Source organism: Anarrhichthys ocellatus, unplaced genomic scaffold (genome assembly GCF_004355925.1).
Source record: "Anarrhichthys ocellatus isolate YVR2014 unplaced genomic scaffold, GSC_Weel_1.0 scaffold84, whole genome shotgun sequence".
NCBI classification, from domain to species: domain Eukaryota; kingdom Metazoa; phylum Chordata; class Actinopteri; order Perciformes; family Anarhichadidae; genus Anarrhichthys; species Anarrhichthys ocellatus.
Window position 1 is genome coordinate 382,825 of NW_022280114.1, and position 10,004 is coordinate 392,828.

General features: G+C 44.6%; 1 protein-coding gene across 1 annotated transcript in view; it reads right to left on the minus strand.

Annotated features, from left to right (window-relative positions):
• Positions 1 to 777: 777 nt before the first annotated feature.
• Positions 778 to 10,004, minus strand: part of pkhd1l1.1 (PKHD1 like 1, tandem duplicate 1) — a 40,961-nt gene continuing 31,734 nt past the window's right edge. Inside the window, exons 56-76 of the mRNA XM_031874695.1 lie at positions 9,829 to 9,947; positions 9,138 to 9,267; positions 8,614 to 8,787; positions 7,869 to 7,972; positions 7,183 to 7,309; positions 6,918 to 7,039; positions 6,751 to 6,841; positions 6,490 to 6,638; positions 6,198 to 6,320; positions 5,988 to 6,099; positions 5,634 to 5,750; positions 5,370 to 5,535; positions 4,823 to 5,055; positions 3,749 to 3,913; positions 3,468 to 3,625; positions 3,188 to 3,323; positions 2,689 to 3,033; positions 2,403 to 2,554; positions 2,149 to 2,295; positions 1,691 to 1,844; positions 778 to 1,288 (exon numbers count right to left, since the gene is read on the minus strand). Coding sequence (XP_031730555.1) covers positions 1,110 to 1,288; positions 1,691 to 1,844; positions 2,149 to 2,295; positions 2,403 to 2,554; positions 2,689 to 3,033; positions 3,188 to 3,323; positions 3,468 to 3,625; positions 3,749 to 3,913; positions 4,823 to 5,055; positions 5,370 to 5,535; positions 5,634 to 5,750; positions 5,988 to 6,099; positions 6,198 to 6,320; positions 6,490 to 6,638; positions 6,751 to 6,841; positions 6,918 to 7,039; positions 7,183 to 7,309; positions 7,869 to 7,972; positions 8,614 to 8,787; positions 9,138 to 9,267; positions 9,829 to 9,947 — 3,203 coding nt within the window. The 3' untranslated portion in view covers positions 778 to 1,109. The remainder of the gene's footprint in view (positions 1,289 to 1,690; positions 1,845 to 2,148; positions 2,296 to 2,402; positions 2,555 to 2,688; positions 3,034 to 3,187; positions 3,324 to 3,467; positions 3,626 to 3,748; positions 3,914 to 4,822; positions 5,056 to 5,369; positions 5,536 to 5,633; positions 5,751 to 5,987; positions 6,100 to 6,197; positions 6,321 to 6,489; positions 6,639 to 6,750; positions 6,842 to 6,917; positions 7,040 to 7,182; positions 7,310 to 7,868; positions 7,973 to 8,613; positions 8,788 to 9,137; positions 9,268 to 9,828; positions 9,948 to 10,004) is intronic.

Consider the following 10,004-nt stretch of genomic DNA (forward strand, 5'->3'; position numbering starts at 1 on the left):
CCTCTGGTCTCGTCCCGAATCAAAGCCGGAGCCTGAGCTGTGGCCGGGGAGGGGCGTGGGGGACCACGGGCAAAGCCGGAGCTGAACTCTGCATCCACTCCGCAGCAAGTGGCTGCTGCGCAAAAGTGCGCACAGCTCCGGAGGACAGGCGGTGCAAAAGTAAAAAAAAAATTTAAAATAAGGGGGGGGGGGGGACACGCCCACATTGTGCTGTTACCGTTAAATGGAGGGCGCAAATTAAGGCTGTAAAACTATTTGTTCCTCCGTCGGCCGTCACCTCCCTCCCCGGGAGGCAGGTGTGCGCTGAAAAGGACGCTCTTCAACTTCTGCTGCATTTGCGGACGCTCACAAAACCTGTTTAAAAAAACCAAAATGGCTCTTTTCTTTGGTCTCAGTTTTAGAAGTTTTTCTCTGTTCAAGCAGGACTCGTTATGCCACTGCAACTGTGCCTCAGTTGAGGATGAATTTAGGATATACCACAGGGTCTCCCGCCCTCTAGTGAGACGCAGACATATCGACCTGCAGCTGCCGCACAGGTGGAACCGCTCAGCCAATCAGCTCCCTTCAGCACCATGGACAGAGTCTTCACTCGGCATTAGAAAAAGGACCGGATTAATAAAGAAAAACACGGATGCAATGAAGATGTGTAATCAATGACAAATAGAATTTATTGAAAAGAGAATATAGTTTTTTTTAAAGCAGCAAAAAACAATGCAAACTTCTTATCTCCATGTTGTTACAGAGTGGAGTTAAGCACCTATTGCACATGTTTTACAACAGAAAATCTATATCTGGATCCTACACCCAGAGAATAACCATATCAAACAGACATTTAGATATAATACAACAAAGGAAAGAAACAGAAACACAGTCTTTGCAGAGGGGAGGGGTGTGTGCTTTGGCTTTTTACCTTGGTTAACTGAGTTTTGAAAAACCATAACCCTATCCGTATACTATTGTTTAATTGTAAGTGAAAATTTTGCCCGGAAAAAGAAAAGCCAGCTATGTGCACGATATATTTATATATATATCTTTTTATTCAGCAGACTTGTTTGTACCAAGGTGTTGCGGTATCCTTCATAAAAACCCTCTCAGCCTCACAGAACTATCTAGCAAATGGGGACGCAGTCCGAGCAGCAGGCCACAGCGTAGATGATGCTGACCAGACACAGACTGCCGGCAGACACGGCGGTGCTAGAGCTGCTCTGGGTGGTCAGATTTTTGACGGAGAAGGTGCGAGACTTGGTGCCCCACTGCTTCAGGGTGAAGACCATGGTCAGGTTCTCACCTGCAGGGAGAGGACGAGTCATTATTGTGGTGATTCGTGTTGCATGCTTTTTTTTAAATGGCTGCTCGCTCGGCGAGGATGCACCACAGTGAATATTAATGATGTGTCATAATGTAACAGTCCATAACACAAAGATAGTCAGTTTACAATCACATAAAACGAAGAGATGCAAATCCTCATGTTTGAGAAACTAGAATCAGAGAATATTTTTGCTTGAAAAACAACCAAACGATTATTTCTCTGTCAATTGAGTAATCATTTTAGCTCTATATGCTGAAAAGCTTGACTTCCTCTCAGGGGAGAAGACAGTTAATAAAGCTAAAATTTAAATGAGGAACAAAAACCATCAAGAATCTAGCGATTTTTGTAGGACTGATTTTTTAAAGTTTGACGCAGACGTACCGCTGTTCTGAATGGACAGGTCGGTGAAGTTTGCCCAGCAGGTGCTGAACAGGATGGTGGTGTTTCCTTCCAGTCCGCCTACGCTGCTCCCACTGGCGTCCTTCAGGCTGACTGTGACAGCGAGAGTCGTCACTCCCACAGAGACACAGTTACCCTGCGGACAACGGCACAAAAGAAGCGTCTACTTTAACACGGTGTTGACTCTTCTTGGTGTGCGTCTCCTTCACTTTTCCAGAGATTAGTCTGCCATCCTATAATGTTTTATTTCTGGTGTCAGCTCAAACCTGATCCCAATAAAATGGTGAGTGAGAATCGTATTCTGTGTACATTTAATTAATCTAGTTTTTCCAATAAAGGGAATATGGTTTCCTATAGGCCAAGAAGGCCTTGTAAGCACCTTCTGAGATGGCTCTAGCTGAGGAAAATTCAGATTCAGCAGCAGCTGTGCGGTGCCTCACCTGCTCGTCCACAGCCATCAGACTGGGCTGCTGGTGCAGAGGACCCACAAACTCCCCGGCTATCGGCTCCTCGATCAGCAGCAGTTTGCTCACGCTGGACACGTAGTTCACCGTCGGCTCTTCCCTCGTCACTTCTTCCATGGCCTCCTGAGATTTCAAAGCAGAAACCACAAACCAGTGAGCACTCGCGTAAAGATATTGTTTGTGTAGTTTTTACTATGCAGATGTTGTCAAGGGGAAGTCTTGACATTCACCTTATTCCAGCTGGGGTCAGATGACGGAGGAGGAGGAGGGATGACGCCCATCGAGGAGACGTTGAAGCCGATGGACTGACTGAGGTTTCCGGAAACGGCTGCCTGACCCAGATCATCAGCGAAGTTCTTCAACTGCACGAAGTCCTCCTCATCTGAGAAGACGAAAGGGAACAGAGAGCTGTGACAAAACATCCTGGATTTCTCGGCCAGTGTTCTCATATTAGACATTGAAACAGTCTATAAAAACAAATATCAACACGGAAATGAGACTTCTTCTCCCACCAACCGTTGGTAGTGTTGGTGGTTTGCTGGACCGGAGGTTTCTTGATCTCCACCTCCACCCTCAAGCCCGTGGATCTCTTCCTGCGCCGCGCGCCTCCATCCTCCCGGATGATGTTGGTGATTCGGATCATGTTTGGGGGAACTTTGAGGAACGCAGCGAGGTTCTGAATCAGGCGGTCTCCGAAGAACTCTTCCTCGGTCACGGCGGGCAGCTCGAAGGAGAGGAAGAGAACCGGGGCGGTTCGGATCTCCACCGGTTGGGAGCCTTTCACCACGACCCTCAGCATCTTGTAATCCTGGTCGAAGTAGTTGGTGCCCAGAGTGGCGTTCAGCTGGGGGTCGTACTGACCTAGAGGAATAAAAGACAGATGAACAGATTGCTGAATGAAATAAGATTTTGTCAAATTCAAAGGCCCATGATCTAGTCTCCTCCACATATGTGATTACGCCTACAGCAAAAAGACACTGGACATGGCTACCCTGCTTGTGTAAAGCAGGAGTACCTGGATAGATGGGCTTCTTCAGGGTGTAGTCGGTGTTAGCAGAGTTCCACAGGACGTTAGTTGGAGCAACCAGATTGTTGTCAACGTACACGTCCAACCGCTGCGGCTTTGAGTAGAAGACTGACACTATGATGCTCTGCACAAATCAAAAAGCAACTGTTGTCTTAGTGAAAAGTTTAAAAGAAAAAGGACCACAAGACTTCTTTTTAAATTCAAGAGCTCAGTTGAACGAATTCTGCAACGGAAAATGTAGCTATTGACGAATATGTAGTAGTCTGACCTCAGATGGATCAGCGTTGAGCATCATGAGGCGAAGTTTCTGAGGGCTGACGCTGGTGAAGAAGACGTCGAAGGAGTGACCGGTGGCCACGATGCTGTGGAAGAGAGACACTCTCTTCTGGCAGGTGTAACCCGAGCACCAACCGTGATCCTGAGGACCTGGATGCAAAGACACACAACCGAATCTCAGACTTTCTCTTGTTTTTTTTTAAACTGATTTTTGAGAGACCATTGTGATTCTTTTGGGTTTTAATGATTTCAGAACTAGAGGACGCAACCCACCGTTGATCAGATCCAAAAAGCCGTCTCCGAGCACAGCGACGGGGGACAGACGCCTGGTCTCTGTGTCAGAGTCCAGACTCTCAATCGCCAGCATCCTGTAGTTCAGCCCGAAGCACTTGTAGCTCTGCCAGGAACTCATGTACGTGCAGCCTTCCCTGATCACACCTGAGGAACGAAGCAACACAACATTTTGTAAAACAAGTTTTATTTTATGATGCACCTGTCAGCAGAAGCGTCACACAGGACAGTAAAGGAACCATTTTATTGTACTTTTCCTCATCTTTCACAATAAAAGTTGTGACGCTCTGCAGAATGTTCACCGAGCTTGAAACCAATAAGCGAATGTAGTCATTTGAGTTTGGAGTGCTAATACTGAACCTTGAATTTAAAGAAAATTAGTTTGTGGAATAAGGCACATTATGAGACTGAATGCATGAATGGATGATTACTTAATTCCTTTGCCTATAGTTCCCAGTTCAGTTGTATTTGAAAGTTGGGAATTAAAAAAGCAAATAAGCAAAGATTTATTAAAAGATGCTCATAAATACGTGGAGCGACCACGCCTGTTTCACTTGTTCGCTGGAACTTGTATTGGCACGTTACCATTGAAGGTAAAACTCTTGTTTTTTTTAATGGAGCCGGTAATATTTTGAGAAAAAACTGTGATATTCTGATGAAGTCATAAATTTGCAAGAAAAAACTAAATCTCGGAGAACTTCTGAGATAAAACATGGAAACCACAGATGCCACCGTTAAGCGCTGCGGTAACGTGAGCCGCTGAGTGCAATGTACATTATGTATCTACGTATCTTGCAGGACCTTTAGGTGTAACAACATTCAGACTCAATTCTGCTAAATGTGTCCCTTTATTGTCAGAGAATATTCAAGTCTTTTCCTCATAATGTTTTTGATGGTAAATTTACGACTTTTTATCTCGGAATATCACCCTCCTCTCCCAGGTCCGTGATTTGTTTATTTCTACCTCCGATGGTCCTAATACGCCGTCATAGCCAGCTACTATTTAGTCTTTAAATGTTTGTACTGAAGTACTTTTCCCTCCATTAATCGAGTCACCTTTGTGTGGAGCGATCTGGTTCACAGGGATGCGGCTGCCATTGGGGAAAGTGAGCATGACTTTGGGGATGCGGTAGTCGCCCAGCCCTCTCCTGGGATCACCCCCCCACTCGTACTCGGACTGAGGCACCACAGCTCCCACTGCGCCCAGGAACGAACCGTCCAAGTCCTTCAGCAGGCTCTTCTTCTTCGCATCGCAGTCCATGTCCACGCAGTCAGCTGGGTTCGCTTTTCTGAGGCACAAAAACATCTAGTTATCCATTTCATGTGATCATGTGCAAAACAGCAGAAAGTTAAAATCAAAATCCTACACCAACTGTTTAGTGTTCAAAAACATTGTTTTTTTCAGTTTAAATCCTCAATTCAAGCAGCAGAACTTAATCCATTTGACGTAGATGAGCTGCCAAGTGACAGAAGACTTACTCAGAAGAGTAAAAGGAAGCGGGAAAATAAAAACATCTGAATGTCAACATATCATTTTTACAACTTCGAAGACATTGTTCGATTATTGTTTATGCCTGGTGTCTGTTGATGTGCAATGATTTACCCAACGTCAGGCCTGTGGATGAAGACTTTGGCCTCCTCTGTGCTGTCTATCAGCGTTATGCCTGAAACCTGCACAGGGTGCTGCAGGTCCTCGTTGATCGGGTTGGTGATAAACATGAAGTTCGTCTCGCTAGAGCAGACCGTTTTGAAACCGACGAACGTCGTGTCTGGGAAGGTAGGAAGAGAAAAGAGGAATATGCTCTTCTGTAAATCGTTGTGAAGATTGTTTTTGATGGCAAACATCACTACTAGAGCCTGAACTCACCTGTGACTTTCATCAGTCCTTTGATGGCGTTGTAGTTCATGTTCATATGATGGACCTTCTTTGGAGCAGTGTTGTGGCTAGAAGCAAAAGTCGGCCAACAGATTCCAGATCTGCCACCTGTACAGAGAGGAAGGAGTCACAAACCCTGGATTCTCTTAAGTTAAAGCAGCCTGCGTTTATAACACATTTTTAATGATGTTCAAATTCTTGATTGGTTAAATTAAATGGTCAAAACGACAAAAGTAGAACCTCTTTTTTAATTCATTCAAGATCTTTAAGTCGAGGTTTCAATTTTTCTAAGTCTAAATCTTTGAGTTATCAGCAAAAATGTGAGTTTGGCAGCATCAGCTGTACCTGTGAGAGGTCTTGGGGCTCGGTGGGCGTCGCTGTTGACCAGGTTAAAGTCACCGCTGGGCAGAGTGGCTGAACAGTTGAAGCTCGGGCTGCTGCCAACAATCAAGGCATTCTGGGGAAAAAGACGAGCAGGAGGAATATGAGATCTGTCAACTAAGTGATATGTGATAAATATGAGAGGAAAGGGGCAACAAACAATGAGTGAATCACCTGAACGTGTACGGTTTTATCGGCGTACGTGTGGGAGAGAGAAGGGGGAGCGTAGACGAGAGGCATGACGCCCATCCCGTTGTCCACCAGGGTCACGTTGGAAACGATAACACTCATGATGGTCTGTCAGGGCGAGAGGAAGAGGGAGATGAGGACGGTGATAATTTCTTGTCAATCATCCATCCAGATTGAGCTTTTAATCGTTTCCTCATGATCCCTCAACTCAAATTAAAGCAAATTAAGCACATGGATGAAGGTGTCAGAAGGAGCAGAAGTTCTAAAGTATTGTAACCTGAAAGTAGACGCCGTAGTCGAAGCTCCTCCAGACGAAGAAGCCCTGGATGAGGCTGCAGTCGGGCAGACCGTCTTTGTTCAGATAGACTCCGAACAGTCCGCCGTGAGCCTCGTTGTGGATCCACTTCTCATTCTCGTTCAAGTAACCTGCAGAAATCCCGGTGGAGAACAAAAAAAGCTTTAAGGATATCGGTTCTGGATCTTTCTCCACAGTCTAAGTAAATGTCGAGCCGGCTTTGATTTCGATCGTTTCCGTTACCTGGACACGGTTCACCGTCGATGCGATAAGCGACTCTCTCGTAACCTGCCACAATGTTATGCTGCAGCACCACATTTGTCCCCTCATTGACCTGAAAACAAAGAAACAGTACAGTACAGAAATGCAGCGACATAAGCTGTTTTTGTTGTACTCTTGAGAGTTCGGACCTCGATGGCAGCGTTCCAGGCGTAGTTGAAGGGCTCCTCTCTGTCCTGATACGAGCCAGGCCACAGCGTCATCATCACCAGGTTCCTCCTCACTGTTATCTTGTCGCCCCAAATCCTGATACCTGCACACAGGGTCGCATCTCAAGACTTTAGTGCTGGGGAAAATCCTTTCGCTGTTAAACTTGAATTCAGTTTGGACAATCGGGTGTCGATTGCAAAGCGTTAATAAATCATTTTGACTGCGTATTGACATCAACGTGTTTACCTTCCCCCACAGTGCGGTGGACGACGTTATCGTCAACGTTCAGACCCTCTGTTCCGAAGACTCCGATGGCTGGGGAGAAGCCGTCATGGAAAGCGCAACCCTGAATGTACGAGTCTTCTTCTGAAACCTTTCAACACAGAACAATTGAATAGATAGTTTTTACTGTTGCAGTAAACTACAACAAGGGTAAGCAGCATCTATTGGTCATGTGAACCTCTGCTGAATGTTACAGGAGATCAAATATATGTTCAGCTCTGTTATGCAGTTAGACGATGTAGAAGAAGAAATACGAGTTATTATTTCTGGACACATTTTTTAAAATTTAAAAAAAACATTTTTATTTTTATTCTGCTGTATTTAAATTGGACTAAATATGACTACTACAAGATCTATTTCTCCAACATGCTGGAATCTACTGCTCAATATGTGATAAAATCTAAAAGTATTTTATTGGAAATGTGTGATGGACATGACTAAAATCTAGATTTATTAATTAGTTAATTTTCAGGTTTTAACATCCAATTAAGAGGACTCTTCAAAGCACCTTGAGCGAACACATTTTTAAGTGTATGTGTCCTCCAGTTTAAAGTTTAATTTAATTTAATATGCAAGTAGTCCTGTAGTCCTAAAGCTTTAGTGTGTGTGCGTGCGTGTGCGTGTGTGCGTGCGTGTGCGCGCTGCTGTACCTCTCCCAGGTTGAGGAAGGCCACAGAGTAACGAGGGTCGGTGTAGTCGGTCCAGCCTTCCTGACCAGAGCGGAAGAACTCCACGTTCCTGATCTGAGCCTTGCCTGTAAAACATCAAACAACGAGGTGGTGAATGTGTTTGAATGTAAACTAGAAAGGGGTTCTTCATGGATCACAGATCAGGTACACAATGGATCTGCAGATCCTCCGGCTCAAAATGAGACCAAACTTCTCTACTGTCTATCTCTCTATACATCTATGCGCTTCATCATGTTGACACAAGGAATAAAAAAACACTATCAAATAATAAATAACTTAAATATAATCAGTGAGAATATGGCTGATGATTTACGGCTCCTAGATGCGTCTTATATAAAACAATAAATGAGTTTTAGCAGATAAAACTGGTAGTGGGTTTGATTCAACATTTTTTGACGTCAAAATATCTAATTAATAATAAGATCCTCGGTTTGTGCTGGGTTACAGATGCAAAGACGTTTCAAGGTTTCAAAAAAAGAAAATGGCAAAAGACATTAAGCCCATTCCATCATCAGTGTTCCTTCCAAACAGAAAACAACAGCTCAAAATCGAACTACAGATTGACCGGTTGAATCTACCAGGAAATGAACCGCTTTATATCACCCTGAGAGGCACAAAGGTCTGAACGCTAGTTTAGTGATGATGTTAAAGCTGATTAACACATCCAGTCTGTCAGAATATAAACCCCGTCATATACTCTACTTACCTTTGTAGTCGACTCCAGCCCAGGAGTAGCTGCCCACTAAAAGTCTGGCTCCGAACGACTCCGACATCATCTCCGGATACTCCTCACCGATGATCTTAATGTTCCTGGTCACGAGGCCGACATCAGCCGCCAGAGTGTAGGAGAGCGACGTACCTGATACGGAGTGAGTCTCACCTGAAGACGGAGAGAGAGACTGAGGTCAGTATAGTCCATCTGACACACTCCGGAAAGTGCTATGAAAACCATTTAAGGGGATTTAAGTAACACATAAAAAAAGCACACCACAATATTATACACATATAATATCTGGAAACAAAAGTTCAAATTAGATCTATCACATCAACTTTTATTCAATGGCAAATGTAACAACTTGTATAAGGTGACAACAAGCTGAATATCTAGTGAGACACATTAACAACATGGATATTAAATCAAATATTAATGTCACAAGTTATTGCAGTGGATTTAACACCATTTTGCAGCTCTGGAGACATTTGCTGTGTCTACAGAGACGCTGAACTGACCGATGTGAGTGTGGGTCAACGGCTGGTTCAGGGTCAGGACGCGGCCGTCTGTTGACACGGCGGTGATCTGGACCTTTTCTGTCTCCCACGCGTTGTAGCTGGTGGTGGAGATGACGACCTCGTCTCCAACCTGCACACAAGCCGACATGTCGACAGGTGGCTGAATACTAGCTTTCGCAGTAGTTGTACTAGGTTCTAAAATTAGTACAGACAGTTTGGATTTATTTTTGAAGTGGGGTTGTGTGAGGTACTTATCCATAGTCAGTGATGGCAGTCGGCACGCGCCCAGTTTGGAGAAACAGACTGGAGTACCGGCACAGGACTTTAGTGTTTTAAAGGGTTGATTCGGATTCACCAAAGTCAAACAATAACACTAACTAACTAACCGAAAAGGGGTCTGGTGACTGTGAAGAGAGCTTAGATAATGGCATCTGTTCCCCGTCAGAAAGGTCTGTCTGATGGCAAGCTAAAGCGGTAAAAATATTCTAGACATGGCGACTTAAACTGATATTGATTTTTTTTTTTTAGGTGTCCCGTGCTGGTACTCCTGTCTGTTTCTCCAAACTCCATCTACTGTAGGTAATACTCTTAAAATGGATAAATATCTCATACAAGAACACTTCAAAATCATCCGAACGATCCTTTTTGTCTCACAAACACAAAGGGAAACGTAAAAAGAAAGCACTCTGACCTGCCAGTCGACAGACTGCGACAGGTTCAGAGTATTGGATCCAGCGTCAGCGGTGGCGGCCAGTTTGGTGTGGTAAACGTTGTGAGGTTGTCCATAGAGTTCCAGTGTACCGAACACACCTGTGGTACAACACACACACACACACACACACACACACACACACACACACACACACA